Below are 27,662 nucleotides of genomic sequence, written 5' to 3'. Positions count from 1 at the left end.
CACACACACACACACACACACACACAGTAACACACTTTTTTCTTTTTTTCCTTATATTAGATTCTATTAGTTTTGTTTTCAAGATATTTTTGGTGTTTCTTAAAATGTAGTACTTCTTGTATATTGGTGAGAGAGATATCACCCGTGAGTAATGAATATAATGTTAGGATTATTTATTTGTGATTCCTTTTCAGAGCTTCCATCAGCTTTGTTCTGTAAGAGTGTAAATCTTAGACATTGTAGTGTTAGTGTCCTATATTTTTCTTCTGATGATGACACCATCTACATGTTGGGTCATTCACTATTTTTACTTTGTGTAGGTTGCGTTCAATCTTGTATGTGTTTTTTTTTGAGTCTGGTTATGCAAAACATCCATTATCTGCTTTTTGATCTTGTCCATGGGTGGGGTTCTGTGTTTTTCAGAAGGTAATTTGTTTTGTGTTTAGAGTTTGTATTTAATTGTTCTTCCATTTTAAAATATTTTATTCTTATTTTTTCTTTTTTCTTTTGTCCTCATTTATGATTATGGGATTTGTTATGTTATGCACTTTTCTTGCTGCTTAATCACTGTTTCAATACCTTCTTTATTTTTTGTGTGATGTTATCCACAGGTATTGTTAGTAGTTGCTTTGGTTTGTAAGTGTATATATGCATTGCGCTGTATTCAAATATATGTGTTAGTCAGTTTTTATCTTTTTAGGTTTTATATTAGTTTGTAGGTTTAGTAATAGCAAAAGATTTTGAATCTGAAAATATTGACTAATGTTCTAATTTGGATCTGTTTTCTGGATATAGGTAATTCCTTGTTTTTTTTTGTCAAAAAGTTTCTGCCTCTACTACTTCTGTTTCAATCAGGTAATTTCCAATATTGTTGTTTTATATTTTTTGTCTTGGATATATATGGCAGCTGAGAATGATTTGGTGCTTAATTTTGAACCATCTGTGATTTTTTTTTTTTTTTTTTTTTTTATATATCTTGTTTTTTCCATCTTTAAAAATTGGAGACTTAATTATTTGTTTCAGGGACATTTTTTTGTTAAATCATCTATGAGTTAGTTTCTGTTTTTTGTAATATCAGACCATGGTGGAATAGGTGTTATCATTATTGTGTTTGTTTTTTATTGCTATTGTACTCTGCCAGTGTCTATACTCTGTGTTACTAGGCCTCTCTTATCTTTTTGGAGGTTCTATCTTTTATATTTGCTGCTACATTTCTTTCATTTGGTTATTCTCTGGTTTTATAGAATTTTCATCATTTGCGTACACTCCCACTTTTGTTTGTATTTGATGGCATTTTATTTTGTGAGTGTATAATGCTAATGTTGGGGTGGTTTTTAAGCAGGCCTGTAGCTATTCTTTAGGCTTAGTTGAGATACCATATTTATAATTGGAGTTTATATAAATAGTCATGGAAATTTCCTTATGGTTCTCTAGTTACTCCCCATGTTGCGGAAGATTTTTTTTCATTAAGACCCATAGAATTTGTGTGGTTAGTTGGTGGGTAATTTAAATACTTTGTTTATCTTATTGGATTATTGGTATTTTGTCTTATTCTTTTTTTGGGTAAAAACACGTAAGTTTACTTTTTGTCAGATTTTATTGATATTTCCCATTTGTTCACACCTTCTATTATATGTTTTTAACCTGATCTAGTTGATTTTTAGCCTCTGCTAGATTATTATTAATTGCTAGAATTGTAATGTCATCTGCGTTATGTTACTTTTTTAAAAATCATCCGTTAGGGTGTAAAATCCGTTGTCATTACTGTTGAGTACTAAAGGACTTACAGGTGAGCCTTGTGGAGGCCCTTTCTATGCTTTCTTCTGTGTTTTTTTATTACCTATGACTATTTGGTAGTTCTCGTTTATTAGGAAATTCATGATCCACGTGAGTGGGGCATCCTGTAATTCAAGTTTTGCTCTTTTAATTATTATTTTGCTTCATGATTACTGATCAAAAGCTTCTTCCAGACTAGGCTGCTACCGAGCAATATTTTTTTCTGCGAAAGCTTGTTGATTTGATAGTCTATTATTTGTTGAGGCATCTATGGTAGAATGTTTGGCCTGAACCTAGTCTATTGGTTATGATTCTTTCAAATATTTTCCCATACATGATATTCCCTACTAATGTATCTGTAGGATTTTTTTATGTGATGGGTCCTTTACCTGTTTTATTATTGGGTTTACTACGATTTCCTTTAGTTCCTTCGGATATTCTCCTTTTAGCCAGTAAATTTTGAGCATGAAAGATTTTTCTATTTTTTGGGGACATTTTTAAAATATTTGTATGGAATTTCATCAGGTCCATAAGCTTTTCCATTATTTGAATTTTTTTATTTCTAAGTTAATTCCTTCAAGTGAGATTTTACTTATTCCTTCTGTGGTTGTTTTTTCTCTCAAATTCTTTATTTATGTTTTTGTTAGCTCCTTTTGCTTTTTTTGTTTATTTTCTTGAAATTCTTCTTTTAGCAAATGGGGGGGATGAGGGAGAGAAGGGGGAGGGGGAGGAGAAGGGGGAGGGGGGGGGGGGAGGGGGGGAGAGGGGGGGGTAGGAGGGGGGGGGGGGGTGGGGGAAGCGGGTCGGAATAGCTGATTGTATCAAGTATGGGTAAGTATTATTTCTATTTTTTTCCTGCTAGTTTTTTTTTATGATATTCCAATTTTTCTGGATGGTGTGTTAAAGTCATGAGTACAGAAGTTTTTCCCAGCTTATTCTTTTTTCTGTTTCTCTAATGGTTCTTGCTTTAATTTTGTGTTTTTTTTTTATTCAATTCTGTTTGCGTCATTTGGATTTTTTTTCCTTTTATTAAAGGCTTTGTTTTCTTTGTTTTATGATTTCTTTACTTTTAGATTCCACCAGGGTTTGCTTTGGCTTATTTTTTTATTGTGCTTTTAATTATCACTATTTAGAATATTTTTTTTACATTGTTTTTTATTAGGTGTCCTTATTTTTTTTATTGAATAATGCCCGGTTGAGTCTTTGTTTCTAATTCTTCTTGAAAATGCCAAGGGAAAAGGGAGGGAGGGGGATTCCTTCTTCGTTTACTGAAGCTCCTTTTTTTTCTATTGTTTGTGTTTCATTTATGTGGCTGCTGTCTCTTATTACTAATTGGAAAATGTCCACTGCCTGCAGTTTGTGGTTTTGTTTTATTCATAATGGCTTAGTTCTGAAGATCCTATCACTAAATCTATAGCAGTTCCTTTCCTGTGGGCGTATTAACATCAGATTTGTTTGAGTAATCAAGTTAAACAAATTTATTCCCATTTTATTTGCGTTTTTTGTTTTCTGTGTGGGTCTATGACGGGTTGGTGAGCATTAAAATGCTCCTGTTATTAATTTGGGCTTGTCTAATTGTTCTATGTAATCGTTCTTATTCCTAGTTCTATTTGGTTGCAAGGTTTAAATTAAAATTAAATTTAGCCATTTATTCTGTAGCAAATTTTTATCGCTATTTTTTCTATTTTATTTTTTTGTCTCTCATTGAGGTTTAATTTTCTTGTATTGTATACTGCTATGTATACAGATAAATTGCAAGACTCCTCCCGTTTGTTCCGGTTCTGTTTTCCTTCATTGTATTGTTTTTGTTTATCTTAAATTGTCATTTTTTAGTTGACCAAGTTTCGCATAGATTGCAAATACGTTTGGATTTTCTTTATCTATTAAATGTCTATTTCTGTCTTTTTTATTTAAAATGGACCTGGCATTCCAGAGTATTATTTATCCATAGATACATTCCTGATTTCTTTATTTATTGGAAATGCTTCGGTGTTGGTCTTGTATATAGTTCTTCTTTCTTTCTTCTTTTTTATAGGGTTTTAGACTATTATTTGTCCTATATCCCCTGGATCCTTTTCTTTCTGATTTTCTTTGTAGCTTATATGGTGAGTCAGTTATCTTTGTTCGCAGTAAATTATATTATGTACACTGCACTCAAGAAAGTTACAAGCACCATTAGATGTTTACTCTATCAAGGTACAAACCATTCTCTTGTATATAGTTATGATTAAGGATTTCTCAGATTTTAAGTTTGATGCTATGTTTGATATTAGTTTAATTATTCTTTTTACAGTTTCTATCCATGAAGGATTATTTTCATCACGGTCTATTCTTCTTTCTGGTGTTGAAGTTTTACTTTGAGGTGTTGGAAGTGACCATGTTATTGGGGAATTTACTAGTTCTTTGTTTTTTATATTATGTTCGTGTGTGAGTTTTTGTTCTTTTTTTTTTTCAAGTTTTGATTTCATTGATGGGTTTGATGTGTCTGGTTCTTTTTGGTTTGCGTTGTGTTTTCTGAGCTGGCGATATGTTGTGTGTTTGTGTTAAAGTTTGAGCATATGTTTGTGTTACCTTTGGGTTTGTTTGTTGTGTGTTGTTTGTGTTTTCCTCTGGTTGTTGGTAGTATTCAGAGTTTGGGTTGTGTATCTCCACTCTTGTTGTAGTATTTGTGTAGTTAGTTATTAGTTAGTTAGTTAGTTAGTTTTAGTAAGTAAGTTAGTTTTAGTTAGTTAGTTAGTTAGTTGTTAGTTTTTTTTTTTTTTTTTTTTTTTTTTTTTTTTTTTTTTTTTTTTAGGTGTCGGGTTTAACTGGTGTAGAAGTTTCTTAACTTCTTGGGTGTATGTTTTTTTTTTTTTTTTCTTTTTTTTTCTTTTTTTTTTTTTTCTTCTTTCTTTCTTTCTTTCTTTCTTTCTTTTCTTCTTCTTCCTTGTGCTTTTATGTGTGTCTGACATGTTCTGTTGTATGCTGAGTGGTTACTATTACAGAAAAAACAATAAGAGGGATTTAAACAGTTTAAATTTGTGACCAACCTTATTGCAATTACTACATCTTAATTTGTTTTTACAAAAAAAATATCCCATGACCATACATAAGGCATTTGAAACATTTTGGAATGGAAAAATTGTATTGAAAAACTTGATATGCAGTATGGCCAATGGCTACTTTGGGTAGTGTACCTTGGAATGTTATTTTTAGGGCTCTAGTGGGTAGCCATTTATTTTCCCCTTCTGATGTTTTGGTTAGCTTATTTATTCTATTGATTTTTTTATTTGAGTGTCTGATCCCCAAATTATTCTCATTTTTTCTTGTATTTCTTTGACTTCAATTTCTGTTTCCACTGGGGAAATTGTGCCATAGGAGCACCCTAGGTTTCTGCTAGAGGCTGGTTGTTTACATTGGACTTCCCAGTATTCTACATGGTTTATTTCATTCAAAGGTCCTATCTTTTTTATGTCAATCACTTCAAATCCAATAGCTTTGCCATCTCCTAGGATTCTCACTGAGTTTTCTATGATGTATTTATGAAATTTTGATTTGTTAAGGGCATCTGTTAGTTTTATTAGATTATTAAAGTTTTTTTTTTTTTTTTTTTTTTTTTTTTTTTTTTTTTTTTTTTTAATTCCTGGTCTATTCAAAGGTTAGTTTCATAGCTTTTCCTTCATAGTTTAGAGAGCATTGCTTTGGCTGATAGTATGGTAGGTTAGCCCATGCCAATGTGCCTTCTTATGAATGCAACCGTGGGTATTCCTTTTTATCATCTTACTAAGGTTCTTCTTCTCTGTATGGATCTATACTCCCATGTTTTTCTCTGATGTTCTTGTTTTTCAAATATATTATTAGTTTTGTTCCTTTGTAGGACAGTTTTTGTTGTAGTCCAATGCAATATTTCTTTAGGGTGGTATTGCATTTTATTCATTTACTAGGTGCGTTGTATACATCTATACTCCAGATTTTTCTCTGTGGTTCTTTGTTGTTTTCAGAATATATCTATTATTATTGTTTTTTTGTAGGAAGTTTTTTGTGTTGTCTCAGAATGTAATATTTCTTTAGGGGTGGTTGATCTGCACTTGTGATTAATAAAATCAGGTGAGGATTGTATTAATTAGTTCTGTATGAATTAAATCTTGGGCATTGTAAGATTAAATGTTCTGGTGTTTCTTCTTGACTGTTACACCATCAGCACATTGGATCTGTTTCTAATTTTAAATTGTGCAAGTGTTTTGTCATTATTCTTGTAATGCTCACATCCATGTTTCTGTTTTGTGATATTGCCCATCATTGTGGATTGTTACCTTTAATATAATAATCTTTTGTGTTCAATATTTCATTTAAATTGGTTATCCAATTTTCTTGTTTTTTATTTATTATTTCTCTTATTATATTTGTTGAATTTTGGATGCAGCTCCATCTGCCACATCATTTCCTTTTATGTTCTTATGCAAAGGGATCCATTGTAGTTTTATATGTTTTTTAGTTCTTTAAAAGTGTAGTTGGGTTTGTATTTCATATATTATTTGTTTGTATATTAATGGTTTCTAGTTTATTATTGCTTGTATAGCTGTTTGTGAGTCTGTTAAGATTACTGTTTTCTGTAGTTGGTTATTGTTTGTGTAGTCTAGAGCTTGTTTAATTGCAAATAGATCTGCTTCTATTATTTGTGTGTTTTGTAATTTCCAGATTTTTGTAATATTTTTGTTTTGAATGTGTATTGCTGCTGTTGTTAATTTTGGTTCTTTTATTTTTTATCCATCTGTGTATATTTTGTGGTTATTTTGGTATGTTGTGTTTTCTAGTAGGTGGAAGTGTTGCTGCATCATTTGTTGTGGTGTGATCTTATTCATATTGTGCATGAAGTTTCATCTTCTTCTTTCTTTTTTTGTAAGGTTTTAGACTTATGTTGATATTCTCTGCATCTTGTTTCTTGGAATCTTCTCTTTGTTGTTTGAATGTTTTGATCCCTGTTTATTATTCTTGATGTTTGCAGGAAGATTTCATGTGCATTGGTATGTAGTACTTCTTAGCAGGAGGTTGTAAGTAGAGGGCTATTTGGATTAGTTATTTCAGAATTTTTTAATGCCTCTAATAATTTAGTTCTTTCAGAATGGAATCTTGGGCATTGTAATCTTAAGTGCTCAATTGTTTCTTCTGTATGTTGGCACCATCTACAGTTTGGGTTGGTTTCTAAATTTAGTCTGTGTAGGTGTTTTTTTAGTCTTGTATGTTTAATTAGTATTCCTGTGAGACATACATCTAATTTTCTGTTTTCTGATCTAGACCCAAAGGTTATGGTGTGTTATCTCTGAGGTAATAGGTTTTTATGATCAGGGTTCTTTGTAACTGTTTTTCCCATTTTCTTTTACTTTTTTCTCTGATGTCTTTTAATGATTATGGAATTTTCTAATTCGTGAGCTTTCTTTGCTGCAAGATCTACAATTTCATTTCCAGTTATGCTTTTATGCACTGGGATCTGTTGTTTTTGTTTTTGTATTTGGTAAATTAGTTTTTGTGTTTCATAAGTAATTTGTTTGTAGTTTTTGGGTTTGTGATTTTTTGATGTTAAGATTGCCGATAGTGAGTTTGTAAAGATTACTGTATTTGTTAGTTTGTTAAGTTTAATATAGTTCAATCCTTGTTTTATTGCATATAATTCTGCTTCTATGATTTGAGTATTTTTTTCCAAATTGTTGTGAGTTTGTTTTGTTCAATATAGATTGCAGCTAACGTTGATTGAGGTTCTTTTATTTTTGATCTATCTGTGAATATTTTATGACGATTTTCATATTTTGTGTTTATTAGCATTTTGCATTGCATTTTAATTATTTCATGAGAAAGTTTTTTTCTGAAGTTGTCCATGAACCTTGTTACTAGTTTATGAGAAAGAATTTTAAAAGATCATACCATGGTGGTACTGTAGTTATATTTTGAGCTATATTTATATTTATATTGATTTTTATTTTTTTTGCATGTTTCAATGACTATGAATCCAGGAATTTTTATTTTTGTGTAATTGTATTATCTGATGTTTTTTATTACTAGTTCTGGCATGTTTTTTTGTTTTTTTTCCAATAATTTTACTAACTGTATACAAGCTAATTCATTTGTTCTGTCAGTTATCAAAGGTTAGTGTGTTAGTTTTAGGTCTTGTAGTGATATTAATGGAGTTGATTTAAAGCATCATGTTGGTATTCTGAGAGCTGTGTATTGTATTGTTTCTAAATTTTATTTTTTATTTATTTATTTATTTATTTATTTATTTATATTTTGCTGTTTCATATATGGCCAGACCATATTCTATTTTTGGTTTTACATAGATATAAAATTTTATTAGGGATTCTCTTTTTGCTCCCCATAGGAGGATATTTTTTCATTATATTTATTCTGTTAATAGATTTTATCTTGATGTTTTCTATGTGTTTTGTCTATTTTAGTTTTGGTGAGTCAAATCTTAATCCCAGGATATCTTGACTGTCAGTAAATTCTAATTCTATATTATCTATTTTGATCTTAGGTAACTGTACTCTTCTTTTGTTTGTGAAATATAGCAGCTTACTTTTTGTTAAATTTATCTTTAGATCCCAGGTGTCTGCCCATTCTTTTATTTGTTTTAAACCTCATTCAGTATTATTTATGGCTTTGTTTAGGTGTTTACTTGCTGTTATTATTTTTATATCATCTGCCTTTATTAGTATTTTTTTCTGCCAGTTTTAGATCATTTATCATGATGTTAAAGAGTGTTGGGCTTAAAGGGGAACCTTCTGGAATGCCACTTGATATTGGTCCTTTTACAGAATTTTGGTTTCATATTTCATTGAAAATGTTCTTTCTTTTAGAAAATTATGTAGCCATTTTAATAAATTTCCTTTTATTCCCAAGTTAGCCATTTTTATTATTAGTGCATCATGATTTACTATATTAAATGCTTTTTCTAGGTCTATGCATGCAAAAGAGCAAAAGTTTTATTTTGGGGATTTCCCTTTGTTTTTTTTGTTTCTATCGTTTTTTAATCCCTCCTTGTCCCTTAATTTGGTCTAAATCCTATTATATCAAAGGTTTTTTTTTATTTTTTTTCTAGCCACCAATTTAAACTTTTTGTAAATAAAGTTTTTTTTAAAAATTTTTTTTAAACAATTTATTGACAAAGAAACCCGTCGGAAATTTGGGTTCTTTTTTTTTTTTCCCGGTTTTTTTTATTGGGTTTTTGTTGGGATTTTTTGAATCCCGGGGGGTATTCTCCTTTTTCCCAAAGGGGTTTTTTTGTTTTTTTATTAATTTTCCCCAAAATTTTTAAAGGGGGGGAATTTTTGTAAAATTTTTAGAATTTTTATCATCCGGGTTTAATTTTTTTTTTTGTATTTTTATAGCTACTTTTTTTGTGATCTTATCATTTTTATCTAATTACCAGGGGTTTTTAGAAATTCTTCTTCTCATTATCCTTTTTGACATTATTTTTTTTTAGGGTTTTCTTTTTCTGGTATTCCTAATTTTTTTTTTTTTTTCTGTGACTTTTTGGTTTTATCAATTAAGGATTTATTTTTTGGGAGCTTTTTAATTTTTTTTTTTTAAAAAAAAATTCCCCAATGTTTTTTTTGGGGTGTTTAAAAACTATGGGGCTGCAAAATTTTTTCCCCGGACCCCTTTTTTCTTTTTTTTGTAAATTTTTTTAGCTTCGCTAAAAATTTTTTTTTTTATTTTTAGATTTTTATTATTAGGCCTTTTTTTTCATTTATTATAAACTTTATTTCTTCCTTTTTCTTTTTTGATTTCTTTTCATTCTGATTCCACCCCTTGGGTTTTTGGTGGGAAATTTTTTTTTTTTTTTTGGGTTTTTTTTTTTTTTTTTTTTTTTTTTTGTGTGTGTTGTGTGTGTGTGTTTTTGTGGGGGGGTGTGTGTGTGTGTGGGGTGTGTGTGTGTCATATTTTTCAAATTTTTAAATTTGTTTTTCCCCTTTTAAGGTCTTTTATTTTCCCTTTTAAAAATAAAAATTTTTTTTATATATGGTTTTGCTTTTTTTTTTTTTTCTTTTTTCCCTTTTATTTCATTTTTTTTCAAATTTTTAAGGGGGCTTTTGTATGGTGTTTTTCCCCTTTCCCTTACTGGGGAAGTGGTTTACTCCTTTTTGGGCCCCGTATCAAAAATTTTTTAGAGGCTTTTGCCAGAGAAGCTAAAGCTAGAATTAGGTTTTAGTTTGACCCCCTGTGCCTTTTTGGGGGCATTCTGGTTTATCGGCCTTGAGGAGTTATATTGGGGTTTTTATTTTTTTCTGTTATTAATTTAAATACTTTTGCCTGTTTTGTTTAATGATTTTTTGGGTCAATTAGGATTCCAAATTTGTTAAAGTGCTTTTAGGTCCTTAAAAATATTCTATTCATTTTTTTTTTTAAATTATAAAAATGAAATTTTAAATCAGGGAATTTTTCATCCAGTTTTTTTTTAGACTGTCTTTTTTCCCCTTCTTTCCCTTTTATTTTTTTTTAAACTTCTTTTACTTTTTTTGTTTTTTTATTGTTCCTTTAACAATTTCTAGGCCTTCTCCTATTTTTCCCGGTCTGGGCATATCTTTTATTTTTAATTTTTTTAATTAAAATTCTTTGTTCTTTACCATGTTTTTACATAATTGGGTTTTTTAAAGGGGGTTTTAGATCTATGCTTTTTGTTAAGGACTGATCTTGCATTCCATAAAAAAATCTTATTCATAAATACTGTTATATTTTTTGAAAATTTGGGGGTTTTTATTTTATTGCTTTGTCTATTTTTTTCAAAAAAAAAAAAAAAAAAAAAAAAAACTATTCCCTTTTTTTATAATTTTTTTTTATTTTTGTTGTGTTCTTTATTAATTTTTTTCCTGGAAAAATCTTCTTTTTTTATATTTTTTTCTTTTCTTTCATTTTCCCTTTTCACTTTTAAAGGAGTTTTGGGAATTTCCCCAAAATTTGGGGAAAAACTCCTAAAAAATTTTTGTTTGTTTTTTATCTTTCCTGGGGAACTGTCTGGGTAGGTTCTTTTTTGTTTGGGTTCCCCCCCTTTTTTTTTTTGAAAATAATCTCTAACTTTTTTTAAATTTTATTCGGGTGGGGTTTTTAAATTTTTTTGGGGTTCTCTGCCCCCCCTTTTGGGGTTTGGGGTTTGGGTTATGGTTTTTGGGCATAAAATTTTAGTTTTTTGGGTTTGGTTTCTGTTTAGTAAAGTTGGAAAGGGCCCTTTTATTTTTACGTTTTCCCAGTGTTTTTTGTTTTGGTTTTCCTTGGTTTTTTGTGTGGTCCCGTGTTGGGGGCATGTATTGTTTTGGGGGGGGGGTTTTTAAATCGGGAAAAAAAAATAAAAATATTTCTATGGGTTTTGGGGGATTTCTTCTGGTTTTTTTTATTTTTTGGCCCTTCTATGTATATTTCTTCATTTTTATGTGGAGGGTGTTCTCTGGGATTAAAAAGTAGGGGGTTTTTTTACATTATTTGTAATCCCTGGTTAAACTGTATACTTCCTTTCATCAATTTGTTTTTTGGGGGGGGTGGGGTTTAGGTTTCACATATCTAAGAAAATTTTTAGGGATTTTGGGGTTGGGGGAAGGGATACTGGTTTGGGCTTTTAAATGTATTCCTATGGCAACTCTTTTTGGGAAATTTTTTGAATGGGTTTTTCAATGTTATAGGGTTTTTTGGGGAAACCTTTTTTTTTTTTTTTTTTTTTTATCTTTTTTCTTTGTTAATTTTTTTTAGTTTTACTTTTGGACTGTTTTCCTTAATGGGCTTAATTTTTTTTTTTAAGCTTTGGGGTCTAATTCATGTCTTTCTGGAATTTTTGTCCATATAAAAAGTCTTTTTGTTTTTGTTTGAGGGAGGGTGTTTTTCAATTTATTACCATCACCAAAATTTTTTATCTGGTTTTAAAAATTTGGGAATTTTTCAAACTTTTTTTTACTTCAATCCGAAGCCATTTCCCTTCAAACAAATCTTTGTTATCCCATTATGTACTTTTGAAAATGTTGAATTTTTTTTTTATTTCATCGTTTTGCTTCATTGGATTATTAAAAATTTTAGGTTTCTATCTCCTATTTAAGATTTAAACTACATATTTTTTTCTTTTCTATTGGGGTTTTTCTGTCATAAAAAGGTTGAAATTCTTCTATTTTCTGCTGGGTTGGGGTCCCTGGCAAATTTGGGATCTGGAAATTTTTTTCATTTTCCAGGGCTTTTTGTTTGGATTTGGGGAGTCCATTTCTTTTAAATTCCAAATTTTTTCCCTTATTTCTGTGTTTTAAAATTGGCCCTCCATTAAAGTTCTTAAACTTTATTTCACTCAAGTTTAAGATTTTAAAATTTTTTACTCTATGTGGGTTTAAACAAAAATTTAAAGCAAAGAAGTTTGTTTCTATGTTTTGGGAAAAAATGTCAGAAAATGGGGGAATTGGGGATTATTTTTGTAATGTAAATTAAATTCCCTTAATTTTTTTCCTTTTTTCAATTTTTATTCCCGTAATACTAGTAATCATTTTTTCTTAAATTTTGGGGTTTAAAATTTTTTTTGTTTTTGGAAAGGTTTTTTTGGGGTTTAAAAATTTATTTTTTATCTTTTTTTTTTTTTATTTTTTTACCCGGGTACATTCTAAATTTTTTTTTTTTTTTTCCTATTTGGGATTTTTATATTCCTGCCCTTTAGACTATTTTGGCAAATTTCAAACATAAAAGCCTTGTTTTTTAATTTTTTTTCTATTTTTTTTCCCAATTTTGTTTTTTTTATTAACCAAAATATTGTGATTCTTTTTCTATTTTTGGGTTTTATATATTTATATATATATATATATTTATATATAAAATATAAAATTTATATATATATTTTGTGTGTGTGTTTTTTTTTTATTAAAAGTATATTTTTATATTTTTATATTTTATATTGTTTTTAAAAATTTTTAGAAAAATTTTGTATATATATATTGTATGGTTTTTTTAAATATATTATATTTTATAAAATTTATATTATATATAAAATTTATGTATTTTATATATGGTATATATTTTAAAATAAAATATATATATTAAAATATATATAATTTTTTATAATTTTTATAATATAGGAAAATTTTATATATATATATATATATATATAAAATATATATTAAAATTTTTATATATATATATATATATATAAAAATAAACTTTTATAATTTTAAAAATATTTGTTTTGTTTTTACTTATATTAAAAATTTCATTAAAGGGTTTATTTTTTTTATAATATTTTTTCTATTTTTTAATTTTTTTTTTTACACTTATGTTATTTTTTCCCAAATCAATTTTGGTGCTCCAATTGAGTCCTAAATAATCCCAATTTTTTTGGGGAAATTTTAAATTTTTCCCTTTCCTAAATTTTTTTTATTGGGTTTTGTTCTTTTTTTTTTTGGGGAGTCTTTAAATTTTTTCTTTTTACCAGGGGAATTTTAAAAATTCCCTTTATTTGCCTTCTTTTATTATTTTAGGGTGTTTTTAGATTTATTTTTTATCTACTGAAAAATATATTTAAGTTATTAGGTTTTAAATCACCTGCATAAAAATTTTAATTATTTTCTTTTGGGATTTTTTAAAATTTGACATGACTTTATTGAAAATTAGGGTTTTTTTTGGATTCTTTTTGGACTTTTTTAAAATTTTTTCCTTGTTTTTGGGTTTTGTTCCCCAATTTTGGAAATAAAAACCAAAGGGACAAGCAGAACCATCATTTTGCAAAGACCTTTCTCAAAAAAAAAAAAAAAAAACACACAAATTTTTCCCCGGCAGGGATTGAGGGTTAAAATTTTTCATGGTTATAGAGTTAAAACTTTTTCTGTTCTAAAAATACTTCTGTTTATATTTATTTTTTTTTTATTTCCCTTTTTTTATTCTCTAAACGATTATTTTTTGCACAGTACTTCTTTTTTTTCTAAAAATTAAAAAGGTTTTTCTATGTTTTTTTTTTCACCCCCATTTCCCCCTTCTTACTATATATTTTTAAAATTTGGCTAATAGAAGGGGTTTTGCTTTGAAACCATATGAATTTTTTTTTTGGGGGTTTTCCCCCGGTTTTAATTTATTATTTTTTTTTTTTTTTTTCTTTTTTTCTTTCTTCTTTTCCCTTTTTTCTTTTTTCCTTTGATTTCTCCTTTTTCCCCCTATTTTTGTTTTTTTTTTTTTTACCCTTTTTTAAATTTTCATTTTATAAAAAAATACGTAATTTTATAAGGGCCTATACCTTTCCAATTTTTTTTTTTTTTCCTTTTAAAAATATATTATTCTTCTAAAATTATATCCCTTTTTTTTTCTTAAATTTAAAATACTTTTTGTTTTTTTTCCGGGGGGGTTTGGGTTTTTTATTTACTTTTATATTTTTGGGATCAATTTTTTGGTTTTTTTTTTTTTTTTTTTTTTTTTTTTTTTTTTTTCCCCGGAAAATTTTTATTTTTAAAAGGGGAATCCCCCTTTTTTGTTTTACCTGTTTTTTTTAAAAATTCTATATTTTTTTTTTTGAAGGGTTTTTTTTTTCGAAACAAAAATTTTTCCCCCACTTTTCCTTTTTTTTTATTTTTCAATCTTTTTTTCTGGGTAAAAATTTTTTTTTTTAAAAAATCCCATTTACATATTTTGTCCCCTTTTCTTTCATTTATTAAGCTTTAAATTTTTTTAAATTTATTATTTTATTCATTTCTCTTTTTCCCCCAGGGTTAATTTAGGTTTTAAATTTAAACCTTTTTTCCATCAAAGCTGAAAAGTTATTCTCCAGTTTTTTTTTATTTGTTTCAGTTAGTGTTTTAATTTCTTTTCTTACTATTTCTGATTGATGGCAGACCAGGGCTATAGTGGCTTAACATTTTTTTTTGGGGCTAAATTCCCTTTATTTTTTCCATTTGGTGTTAATAATATATTTGGGTTTTTAATTTGTCATTTAACTAATTTTTTTCCCATTGAAATTTTCTTTTGGTTTTTTTTACTGGGTTTTTCCCGGGTTTGAAGGGGGTCATTTTAATCTCCTACTATCAAATTTTTTTTTAGTAATCCTATTTAAAGTAATACTGAAATTCCTCCTTTTAAAAATTTTTTAAAGGATTTATGTCAAATTAATTCCCTATTTTCTCCATATTGTATTTTTTTTGCCTTTGTATGGGCCCAAACTTATTTGTATCTATCATTTAATCTAATTTTATACCTTAAAATATTCTTTCTTTTACATATCATTAGACCCCACCAAATTTTTTTTTCTCAGTCATTCCAAATTTTCTCATAATTAAATTTTTTCAAATTTTTCTTTATTCTTTAAAAACCCTTTTTTTACAAAAAGGGAAATTAAACCCTGGGGTTTTTTTAAATTTAAAAAAAAACAAAGTCTTTTTTTTCGTTTTTTGGGGTTGATTTAGCTTCCCCTTTTTTTTTATTTTTATTTTCAAAAATTTTTTCCTTTTTTAAAAATTGGGGGGAAACATTCATTTTTTCCATAATTATTTTTTAAAATTGGGGTTTCCTGGTTTTTTAAATTTTTATATTTTGGGTGGTTTTCACGCGCATTTTTGATGTTTTACCCTGGTGTGGGGCCTAGATAGTGGGGTTTAATCTTGGAAAGCCTTTTTTTTGCTTTTCAGCTTTCCCCCCCTGGGTACCCCATGCGAAAAGGACAACTTTTTCATAATCTCCCCCGGCCCGGTCACAGCCCCTCCATCATCAAAACTTGTCAGGGGCCTCCTTTTGGCCAAACCCCTTGGGGAACTGGCCCTTGTGGGCCCCCCGGCTTAAAACTTGGGGGGTTTTCGGACACAGGGGGCCCCAAGGTAAGGGGTTTTTGGCCCACCGGGGTTGGACACCCCTGGGTTCTACCCCTCCTGCCCCCCCACCACCCCCGGGTAATGGGGGGCTCGGGGGAGGGGGGGGTTCCAGTTCTCCTCCCCCCAGAATGACCCTCTCAACTTTCCCGTTTAAATGGAAATTCCCGGGGGGGGGGGGGGGTTTTTTTCCCCCCCACCCAACAATAAAGGGGGGCTTTGGGTTTCCCCCCTGGGAGGCAAATGTCGGGGGCGGGTTGGGGAAAGGAGTTTTAAATCGTCCTGCCCGCGCCCACAGGCGCCAACCCCCATAACCCTTGGGGGGGAAACCCTCAACCCCAAAAGTTGGGTAGGCGGTTCCCCCCCAGTTCCGATCCCCTTTATTTTGGGGGCCCTTTTTTTTTTGCGGGGGGGGCAGAGGTGGGGGTCCCCCCGGGTGACCCCCCGGCCCTTTAAACCAGGGGTGCCTTTCCCGGGGAAGCGCTTGGAACAAACCGTCCTTCCCGGGAGGATGACGGTTTTCCTCTGCTTCGCGGAATTGAGCAAATGGGAGTTGAGGGGCTGCCCTCTCAAGTGAGAAACCTGGTAGGGCACGATCAGGGTGGGGGGGGTTACACCTACTACTGTCCGGGGGCCCCCCGATGGTCAAACCCCAAACCCCAGGTTAGCCAAAGCCTCCCAGTCGACTTCACCGGGGGTAAATCAGGGGACCCGGGTTTATGAAAAGTATCATTGGGAGGAAAGAAGCAGGGTTTTGCTTCTTGTTTTTAAATTCGTAACCCCTACTATGTATATAAAATGGGGAAAGAGGCTTTTTTACCCAAACTCGCACTGGGGGCAGACGATTGCCCCCCGCGGGAAAATTCCATTGTTCGGGGGAACTTCATTGCGGTAAAACCCGGGTTGCCAGCTGGGTAGGATTTCGTCGGGGCCCCCCTGGCTCGGGAGCTGTCCCCACAGCGAGAATTGCCTCCTTTCCCGGGGCTTTCTAGGTCCCCCAAAAAAAGAGGATCTCTGGGTCCTGGTTTCCGGGGGCTCCAACCCCCATTTGCTGGACTTGGTAACCGGTAGGGTTTCTGTGCCAAGGAGTCGACCACCTTTTTTTACACTGATAAGGGTCCCCCCCCGAAATCCGGTTTTTCCGAGTGCCGAGTTCTGTGGGCCCCATAGGGTGCTTGTGGTACCCTCGGGGGCACTTCAAAAATCCCCTCCCTTCCCCCAAAAAATGGGGCCCCCAAGGGGTTTTTTACGGGACAAATAAGGGAGGTTAAGCGCCCCTGGGGTTTACCACGGGGGTCCCCCTGAAACCTTTCCCCAAAACCAGCAACCTGGCGGACCCCCGTTGCTCTTTTGGGGGGGGGGGTTCTTTCACGGTAACCCCTCGAAAATTTAGGACCATTGGGGGTAAATTCCAAGGAAGGCAGAATACCCTCTCCCAATCTTGCGGGCCCTTCCTGGGGGCGTAAGGGGTCCGGAACTCTGAAAGGGGGCAAGGAACTCCATCGGGTCTTCTGAGGAGGTCGGGGGCCAAATTTTTTGGGAATGACCTTCCGGGCCCCCCCTCCAACCCTGGAAAACTGAAACCCAACCCTCCTCACAGATGACCCGGGGTCCGATCAGGGGGATGGGACTCCCCCCCCCCAATCATGTTGGGGTTTTTTGAAATTTGGGGTGAGTATTTTGGGAAAATTTTTCCCCGGTGGCCCCCCCAACATTGCCTGGGTCCAGCATGGGGCCAGTGCCTGTCCGGACCCACCCACGCGAGGAAAAACCCCCCTACCCAACAGAGGGTTTGGCCCGGGGAATTTTTCCCAACTGAAGTGGGGAAAACTGCAGGGATAAATTATATCCCTCTGAACTCTTAAAAGGCCCGGGGGGGAACTTATGGCCCTTGGGGGCCCGCCCACAGTCCTGAAATCCATTTTGGCCGTCTGTTTTTCCATTTCCCCTCCTCTGAAGGGGGGGGGGGTCATCCCCCTTTTGGGAAAAAGGGAAAAGGGGGTCGTTTTGGGGCTTAGCAACTACCTGGCCCTTAAAAACCCGCTCAGGGAAAACCGGAGGAAAGGGTTTTCGGGCCCAAAATTCTTCTGAAAAGGATCGGGAACCCCCCTACTGGGTCATGTGGAGCAGGCTGGTTTTCCCCCTGGCAATCCCCCAAACCTTGCTACCTTCGAGTATTGTGGAAAAACCCTTTTGATTTTGGTTGTGGGTTGCTCGTAACCCACATCGACCCCCAAAAGGGGGTTTTTAATCGGTGATCGGGGGGCGCTTGGGATCCTGAGGTTTTAGGGGAATTCTGTAGATTTTTTTCCTGATCCCAAACCTCTAAAACTGGTTACTGAAAGGGGGCGGGGGAAATGTGGGGGGGATTTTGAACTTTTTTCCCCTTTAAATTTGGGGGGGGCAAAGGGTGTGTCCCTTTCACCCCCCACTTTTCAACCCCTTGTATGGGGATAAAGGGCAAGTTTCTAACCCCCAAAATCATCAAAACAAAACCCCAGGGGAAAATTAAGGGCCCCTGACCTTGACTTTGCCACAGGGTTTCCCAAACCCTATCTAGTCCTTGGGGTTTCCCTTTTGGCGGCTCTTGGGTGGCTTGGAATGAGGGGAAAACCCCTGGTTTAGGTCTCCCGGACCGAACCAAGATTTTACTTTTTGGGGCCCGTTTTGGGGAAACCCGTTTATTTTCCATCTTGCGGCGAGAAAGTTTAAAATTACAGAAAATTTTTTCATCCTTGGGAGCGGTTTGCCCTAAACTCCCGGGGTTTTCAACCAGGAAATCGGGAACGATTGGTCTGGCAACAGGGGCCATAACTTTATCAAAAAGACATTTTTGGGTTTCGGGGACCTTCAGAAGGCCAAGCTCCTGGCTTCCCCCTTGTACTCCAGTTTTCTCTATGGGAAAAAACCTGGACACTATCCAGTGCCTTGGAGTCTCCCCCTTGAGCTTCTGTAACAAGTCCCCCTTTCCCCATCATTTGGGTACATTTTTCAGGACCCCGTTTTCCCAAAGCGGTTTTCCCCTGAGACTGGCATGGGGGGCCTTTTAAATGTCATAAACTGGGTTTACCACTTTTGGGTATAAAGGCCCCCTAGCTCACCTCCCTTGGACGAAACCCCGCCCATCAGGTTTCTCCCCTGCGAGACAACCCTGGGTGGAGGAACCTGTGGGGGGGTCCTAAAGGGGTCATGGCTTTGGGCGCTCACGAGACCCTTTGCGGGGAAATTTGGGGTGGGCCCTTGCCTCCCGGGGGATCGCCCAGGGACCCTTTCTGGGGGCGAAGGGTGGATGGGCCTCGCCCCCGGTCGGGGTTACTTTCCTTTTGATGATATGATATTGTTCACAAATTTATACGGGCCTTTTTTTTTTTTTTTGTGGTATCTTCCCTTTAAATTTTTTTTTTTTTTTTCTTGTTTTTTAATGGGGTTTGATATAGGTTATGGGTCTGAGTAAAAGGGTGGGGGGTTGGGGGGGTATGGGTGATAAGTGGGTAAAAGGGTTTTGGGGAAAATTTCCTTTATTGGGGACTATTTTTTTTTTTATAATATATATATTGTTTTTTTTTTTTTTTTTTTTTTTTTTTTGTTTTTTTTTATGTTTTTGCCCCTGGTGGTTAAAATTTTTTTAAAAATTTTTACTATTTTTGGGTTCTCTGTTTTGGGGGATTTTTCACCCGGGGGTAATTTTTTTTTTTGGGCAAAAGCTTTTGCCCTACTTTGTGGGGTATTTTTGGGATTGGCTTTTTTTTTTTTCTGTTAACCCTTGGGGGTGTGGGTCTTTTTTTTTTTTTCTAGTGTTTTATCTTGGGTTTTGTTTTCCTCTTTATTTTTTTTTAATTTAGTTTTTTTCTGTAAAAGGGTTTTAGTTTTCCGGGAAATTGGGGTTTTTTTTATGTCCTGGAATGTTTTTGTAGGGGTTTTAAAAACATAACATTAATTTTAAAAAAAACCCCTTTCCCCTTTCGCTTGTGGGGATTTTTGATAAAAATTTGAATTTACACTTGGTAAATTTTCATTGAAAATTTTCCTATTATTAATTTTTGGGTCTTTTTTTTTTTTCGGGAAAAAATTTTTATATAATTTTTTGGGGAAGTTTTTTTCAGGGGTTGTAAATTAAAAAATTTCCCTTTTTTTTTTAGGATTCTATTTCCATATTCAATTTCACTTTTTTCTATCCCCTAATTTTTTTTTTTTATATTATATATTATCTGTTTAAAAAAATAACTAGTCTGTCCCCTATCTTTAATTTTTATAATTTTTTTTCGTTAAAATCTTTTTTTATCAGCAATTTTCCCCTAAAGAGTATGTTCCCAGTTTTTTTTTTTTTTTTTTAGATGATTTAGTTCCCATGCCTTTTTTTAAATTTGGGCCTTCTTCCCATTTTTGAAAAAAGAAAATTTCAAATCTTATATTTAATAAGTTTTATATAATAAAACTCATAAATTCCTGTTTCATTTCTACCCAACCCCAAGTAAACTAAACAAGAAAGAAAAATAAATTTTTGATGGTGTTACATTTGGAAACCGAGGTGAAAAAAGGGTACCCAAAACGCAAAAATTTTTCAATGGGCCCCCCAAGGCCTCCCCAAAATGCAACAAAGGGCCTTTTAATAATTTTTTCTACCTTGAAATAACAAAAAGCCGGGTAACCCCCCCTCATTATACCAAAAAAGGTGGGAGGAGAAGGGCAAACCCGGGGCGACCGCCCTCTTTTTCCCCTGCCCCTTCCCCCCCCAACCACTAAAAATTTATAGGAAAAACTTCCAAATCACAACCCACGGTGAAAAAAAAAGCTGGGGGTGAGATTCATCACCAAAAGTTCTCAAAGGGTTGAACAAACCCATTCCCCAATTTTCCCCCCAGTAATTTTGGAAGCGCACGGAAACTCCATTCTTTATTTAAGGGTAACATTGTAAAAGCCCCTTTGACTTTTTTTTTTAATTTTCTAGGCTAACTTTCATATAAATATTATTTACATTATTTACTTTTCAGAAGTAAAACATCTATAAACTTTTTTAAACCGAAAGGGTCCCTTTAAAAAGTTTTGGGGTTTATTTTCATGCATGGGTGGGGGTTTTTGAAATCGCTGAAACAGAAGGGGGTTCAAATTTTTTCAAAAAATTTTTTTTAAAATTGGGTTAAAAAGAGGAAAATTTAAGGGCGTTCCCTTTGGGGGCCTTCCCGAAACATCGTATTCCCTGCACATTAAAGGGCAGTTACGAAATTTGGGTTTGATGACCAAAAAAACCCGGGGGGGGGCAAGGGATTTCGCCCCAAACCCCATTAAAAAAGATTAGGTGAATGTTGTCATTGTTTTGGAAACGGCTAATGAAAGAACCCTCCATTGCTAATAGGGCATGCTAAAAGGGAATAGTGTTATGGGGGAAACAGGGACCTCGCATAAGCACTTCATCTCTGTCCCGCGGTTAAAACAAGGTTTTTTAATAACGATAGATTGTTCTTTTACAAGTATGACTAGCCCCCGTATTGGTCCTTCTTTTCTATGATTACGTTTTTCTGTTTACAATTTGCTCGAAAAAAAATAGATCCTCAAAATTAATAAGCATATTTCCAACGAGTCGATTTATTGAATCCTTTTCAAAAAAAAAAAAAAAAAAAGAAAAAAAAAAAAAATATAAATTATATATACGAATATATATATATATACAACACACACTTATTTATGTATATATGTATATACATATTCTGTTAACTACATCACACGCAAATACCCAGCCATCCACGTATTCATTGTAGCATAGCATATTTTCTGTTCATTGAATCATTGTTATGAGTAATTTCTTGGACCTTTGATATTCACCCTCTTTGGAACCACCCAGTTGGTAATTCCTTGAGTTGAAACAAGCTAATGTCTATTTTTCACTCGGTTATTCGAATGTGGATGCGACTCTGAGAAACGCCATGACTAATGGAATAATAACGAAAGCTATGAGAAAAATTTAGCTTATATAAGGGTGTTCAGATAAACGAAACGATTTAACATCGATTATTCGTTGCTCATCAACAAGTATTGGGCTTCGTATTTCCATAGAGGCTACACACCATCGTACAATTCGTACACAATATGATTTTCTGGAAAGGGGCAAGGCATAGCACCTCACTGATGGGAGAAGCATTTCTTCCAACAGTTCGGTATATTTGTCTAAATTGATTTCCTCTGTTTCGGTGAGTTCAACCCCATGCACCCCCCCAATCCCTTGCCCGTTGTTGTCGTGGGGGGGCTTAGGAGGCGGAGACTGGGACCCAATGATGGGGAACTCCCCAACCTTGGGATTCAGCCCTCGACTCAACTAATTTTGCATGGTCCCTTTATTTTCCTTCCCACCTTTCGTTTCTGTCCCTTTCACCAACCCTTCTGCTATCCACCTCCTAAGGTGTGAGAGCCGTCTGAAGGGTGAAAGGCTGACTTTGGGGCCAGTCCTGAACGCCTGAGGGAGCCATGGGCCGGTATTCCCCTGATTTAGGTTTTTCTAGCCCCTTTCCCCTCAAGGGGACCCTGAGGGGTGGACTGTTTTTATACCCCAACATACCGGCTTACCATGGGCCCGTAATGAAAAATTATCCCCACTATTAGGGCAAAGAGGCTTGCCCCTTTATCAAAAAGCCCCCAAAGTGTAAACCCACCCGTTCCCTGACCCCAGGCTCTCCTTTGACCACGGCTCCGAACACTGCAATAACTACCCCCTCATCAATACCTACTATACAGTAGCCACAATCAACCCTTAAGGAACATTTCCCTCTCCCAGCAAGCTCAAATTCAACCCTCTACCCCCCCACAACCTCCAACATCAACCACCCCCTCCTCCCCTTATTAGTACCTTACAGCCTTATTGCCCACCTCCCCATAACACTACCTCCCTCAACACTACTCCTCTCTCACCCCCCCCCCTTCGACTACCACTATCCTACACATTTTAATACCCTCTTCCGCACCAATGGACCTATTTTTCGGATCCTCCCACACTCCCTACTCCAACCCCCTTTTTTCCAAAAATTTTCCCAAAAACAATGGAACTTTTCCCCCCCAGCCCCCCTTTTTCACATAAACCAAAAACCAACCTTAACAAAAACAAAACAACCCTATTAAAACCCCCTTTGCAAACCCCCATCCAACCCTCAAATTTCCCCTTTTCAAACCCCCGCTTGCCCAAAAAAAATTGGGTTTTGGAGAAATCACCCTGTTTCCGACTTAAAAAATTTCTGAAACATCCTTCCCCCCCAAGGGTCTCAAAAAAAATAAATAGCCTTCCTGGACGACCCCCCCTTTAACTTTAAACCAAAACCCCTCCCTTTACCCAAAAAAAACCTCCCCATCTGCAAAACCCTAAACCCCGCCCAAACTTTTCCTTCCCACCAATGCCCATATGCCCAAATGGCCAATTTCAAATCCCCTAAAAAAAACCCGAATGGGCCCAATGTGGGGGCCCCCATTTATTTTTGGGGGACCTCAATTTAGCATTACCTTCCTTTAAGGGACCCCAACTAAAAAAACCTCCTGTTCCCCTTTACCCTTTCTCCAAAAACCCCACTTCCAACCCACCCACCCCCCCCCACCCCCCCCTTTCCCCCTCCTTCCCCAGTCCTCCCCTCCAAATCCAGACACCCCAAATTCCCTCCGATATTTAAAACCCCCCCCCCTTCCCCCCCCCCTTTTAAAGTACAACAGAAAAAACTACCCCCTCTTCCCCCCCAAAACACCCCCACTTTCCTTTCTCCTATCAAAAACCCCGTCCTCTCTTTCCCCCCCCCCCAAAATTTTTTCCCCCCAAAACCCCCCAACCCCCAGAAAACCCTTTTTAAAAAAAAAAAAAACCCCCCCAAAACCCCTTTTCCCAACCCACAAAACCAACCTCCCCTCCCTTCCCCCCCCCCCAAAAAAACCCCTCCCCCCCCCCAACCCCCCCCCCACCCCAACCCCCCCCACTACCTCCCCCCCCCCCTCACCCTTTCCCCTCCCTCCAAAAAAACCCCAAAACCCTTTTTTAAAAATTCCCCCCCCCAAAACCCCCTTTTAATACCCCCAAGAACAAACTCCCCCCCTTTCCCCATTAAACCCTCTTCCTTTTCCCCCCCCTTTTTTCCCCCCAAAAACCCCCTCCCCAAATCTTACTTTGAAACACCCTCGGAAAAGGGTTTCCCTCCCACACCCCTCTTTTCCTTTCCTCATCCCCCCCCCCTTTTCCTTCAAAGACCTTTCTTCCCCTCCCCAATCCCCTTTTTTTTTCCCCCCACTTCCCCTTTATTTCATCCTTTTCAACAAAACCTTTTCCCCTCCCTTTAAAACCCAAACCCTTCCAACCCTATTTTTATTTACACTATTTTTTCCCCCTTTCCCACCCCTTTCTTGTTTTTTTTTAAAAAATTTTTTAAACTTCAACACCTTTTCCCTCAATTTTTTTAATCCCCCCAAATTTGGGGTGTTCTTAAAATCCCAGGCCCATCCAACCTTTCTCTAACACCTTATAAAAATTCAATGCCCCCACATTTTTACCCTTTTTCTGGTAATTTAATTTTTTCTTTTTTCCCCCAATTTTTGGGGTTTTGGGGGAAAAATTTTCTTGTTGAAAAAGGGGGGCTAATGGCAAAAAATGGGGGTGATTTTTGGGGGGGGGGGGAACGTTTTTTTTCCCTTTACTTTTTCGGGGGGGGGGGGGAAAACTTTTTCAGCAGACCTTTCATGCTCCCCTTTTTCTTTGTTTCCCTTCTCTTTAAAATTTCCCCTTTGGCATTTTCCACCCCCTTTTCCACTTCACCCCCCTCCCAAAACCCCCCGCGGGCAAAAAACCGCGGGGCCCTTTATTCCCCCCCTGCTATTCCCCCCTCCCCCCCTTACCCCTTTTCCCCTTCATTTAAAATTTAAACCCAACCACCCCAACCCAAAATTTCCCCGGGTTTCCGTGGTTTTGACCTAAAACCCTAAAACTAACGCGTTCCCCAAAAAGGGAACCCAAACACATCCCCCTTATCCCCTTTTAAAAAGAGCATCTCCTATCTCCTCGTAAAACCCGGGAATAGTAAAACAATCGGCAAAATTATGTTCATCAAATTTCCCTCTACATCTATCTCAAATTTTTGGCGCCGAAATTTTAAAATATCAGGGAAAAATCCCCCCCCTCCCCCCCTGTCCTCCTATTCGAAAAACCCCCATTTTTGATCCCCCCAAGTCGCTAATGAACTGGGTATTTTTCAGCCAGGTCTATGGGTTCTCACCTTTCTCCACACTTCTTTCTATTAAGACCAAGAAAAGTACCCCCATTACCTTTACCCCATCCTCTGATGATCCTATAATGCCCCATTTTCTTCCCCTGAACTCTTACTCCCCCACATCTCCGTAAAACTCATGAAGGCCCTGACGGTATTCACTACCGTATGCTCCGGGAACTCCCTCTTCCTCCTTTCCTCCTATTAAAAATTACACCCATATGACTCAGGAAATTTCCCTTCTAAATTTGGGGAAAAGCTCTTATCCTTCCTTTCCCGAAACCCATAATCGGGACCCTTCCTCAAACTATCGCCCCATTGCACAACTAGCTGCTTGTGCAAACTATTAGAGCGAATGGTAACTTCCGCTTAATGTGGTATCTTGAATCTCACAATCTTCTCTCTCCTTCCCAAATTTGGTTTTCGCCGTGCCAGAAACCACTGACCCCTTCTCATTTTGAGACTTTTCATCTGCATTTGCAGCCATGAATCCTACTAGCTATATTTTTTTTTCTGAAAAAACATATGATCACATGGGGCGGTACCATTTCTCCAACAACTGTCCTCCTAGGGATACGGGAAACATGTGTTCTTCATAAAAATCCTTCCTCTCCCAAGCACTTTCCCGGTCAAAAACGCCTCTGCCCCATCTCTTTCTTTTCCCCAAATTTGAAGGGTTTCCCCCCGGCTGTGCTCAGTACCACTTTTTTCCTTCTTGCTGTTAAGATATTGTCTCAGTTTTACCACCAGGAGCCCTCATCACTATATTTGATTTTAACCTCTATGCCTCTGAAATCCATACCCAAAACTCTACCAATTTCTTCAATCTGCAATCTCATCTATCTTCCTGGCCACAAACCTGGCTTCCGCTTTTTTACCTCTAATCTTTTTCCATTCTTTTTTTCTCGCTCACGTGTAGGGGCCCCCATCCCCACTCTTCTTATATGGGCCCCCACTCCAATGCCCTTCCTCGGCAAATTTCCAGGTGTCATTTTTTTACTCCCAAAATTCCTCGAGACCATTTCTACACTTAAAGAAAAAGTCTCCCCTCTTCGAATCTTAAAAACCTATCCCCTATTCATGGGCTCAGATGCAAACTCTCCTTCATCTTCATGTTTTCTTTATCCTCCCACCTTTGATTATGGTCCTATCTACTCCTCTGCCCCCAACTTCTCTCCTTGCCCCTCTTTATACAAACCTCCTGTGGTCTTCGCTTAGCACTAGGCGCCTTTCCTCCTCCCCCGTTGAAGCCCGTACCTGAATCGGCTACCATCTCTATCTCGCGTCGTGGGCCCCTTTTCTCTCTCCGGCTATGTTGTTTCCCCAATTTTCCCTCACTAAACTAACTTCCCACAACCCCTACTTTTTACCTTAGTTCATCTCCACGATTACCTACCCTTTCCCACTGCGGGGAACCCCCCCCTCTCCCTTCCCCTTTCCCCATCTCCAACCTCTCCCTTTTCCCGCCTTCCGTCCTCCATGGCTTTACCTCACCCCCAATTTTTTTCTTCTGTTTTCCCCCCCACCCCCCAAAAACAATATCCCTCCCACTGTCCCCTCACACATTTCCCTTTACCCTGTCTCCACTCATTCCTCTAGTTTCCGTATATCTGAGGGGTCCAAAACCCTCCCGGGGCTGGGTTTTGCAGTAAACTTCCCACTCGTACTTTCAAATACTCCCTTCCTCCTGAATCCAGTGTCCTTTCTACAGAACTGTACGCACCCTTTTTGCTCTAAAACACATTACTCACTCTCCTCTTCCTCTTTTCAATTTTTACTGACTCCCTAACTCATTAAATCTCAAAAGTCAATACACACCACCAACCCCCTTTTTTTAAGATCCAGAACGGTTTTCTACCCGTCCACACCCATAAAAAAATCAAATTTTTCTGGGGGCCCCCATTTGGAATCCCCGGAATGAACAGCAGATACACTAGCCGCACCCCTATTCCCCCTCATACCAAACCCGCTTCCACTATCCCACCCCCGGGTTTTTTACCCACACTTTAAGACCTTTTGTATAATCATGGGATCTTTTTGGTCAAGCCTCCGCACTAATAAAATTTCATTCTGTAAAACTATCATCTCCTCCCGGTCAAATCCATTTATCGGAAAAAGCGTTTGGGGGCCCCCTCTCGCCCGATTACGCATTGCCACACCCGTCTAACACACTCCTATCGATGTCCAATCTATCCCCCTTATGTTCCTTATTAATGTTCCCCTTTTTAATCCCCCAATCCTATTGTCGTGCCACGTTTTTAAACAAACCCCACCTCAGCTTTCCCCCCCTATCCCCCCTTCACCGCTCCCAACCCTTTAACATCCTTCAGAATCCCACACTTTCTGCTTCAACAACCATTCCTTTCCTCAAACCTACAATTTCCCTTTATCTAATCTAACTCCTTACCACACCCAACCCCTAAACCCCTTTTACTCACCAATTCCCTGCCCGCTTAACCCCTAATCACTCTCAAAAGCCCTCCCCCCAACATTAAAAAAAAAAAAAATTTCTACTGACCTTAGATGCAGCCAAAATTTTTCTTTCTTTTTAACCATTAACCTCAACCCCCTGCGAAAGACCCCCCCCATTATTCAGCTCACGTGGCCACTCCCTTTCCGATTCATGATACTTTTTCATTTCTGAAAAAAAAATAATGATAGGGAAACAAACATGACTATAAAAATGTAGAAACATATTTTGTATCACAAATTTTTAAATAAAATTTATTATGAACAAATTGAAAAGGCTTATGGGGAAAAAGTCCCACCCAATTGGAAAGAATTATTTTATTATTTATTATTATTTTATTAAATTATTTTGTGTCCTAATTACTCTTACCCAGTAATCTACATCTTTTTACACATACACTGGGCGACTGGAGGTAAAATT

General features: G+C 36.0%; 1 protein-coding gene across 2 annotated transcripts in view; it reads left to right on the top strand.

The window, feature by feature from the left end:
* The first annotated feature begins 240 nt into the window (after positions 1-240).
* Positions 241-27,662, top strand: part of LOC119571986 — a 109,458-nt gene continuing 82,036 nt past the window's right edge. Inside the window, exon 1 of one of the 2 annotated variants that reach the window (XM_037919039.1) lies at positions 241-316. In XM_037919039.1, the coding sequence (XP_037774967.1) occupies positions 287-316 (30 nt within the window). In that variant the 5' untranslated portion in view covers positions 241-286. Of the gene's footprint in view, positions 317-404; positions 427-27,662 lie in introns of those variants that run through there. The other variant, XR_005228670.1, reaches the window with a different exon arrangement.

Source organism: Penaeus monodon, chromosome 4 (genome assembly GCF_015228065.2).
Source record: "Penaeus monodon isolate SGIC_2016 chromosome 4, NSTDA_Pmon_1, whole genome shotgun sequence".
Lineage (NCBI taxonomy): Eukaryota > Metazoa > Arthropoda > Malacostraca > Decapoda > Penaeidae > Penaeus > Penaeus monodon.
This window is presented reverse-complemented; position numbering and strand designations above follow the sequence as displayed.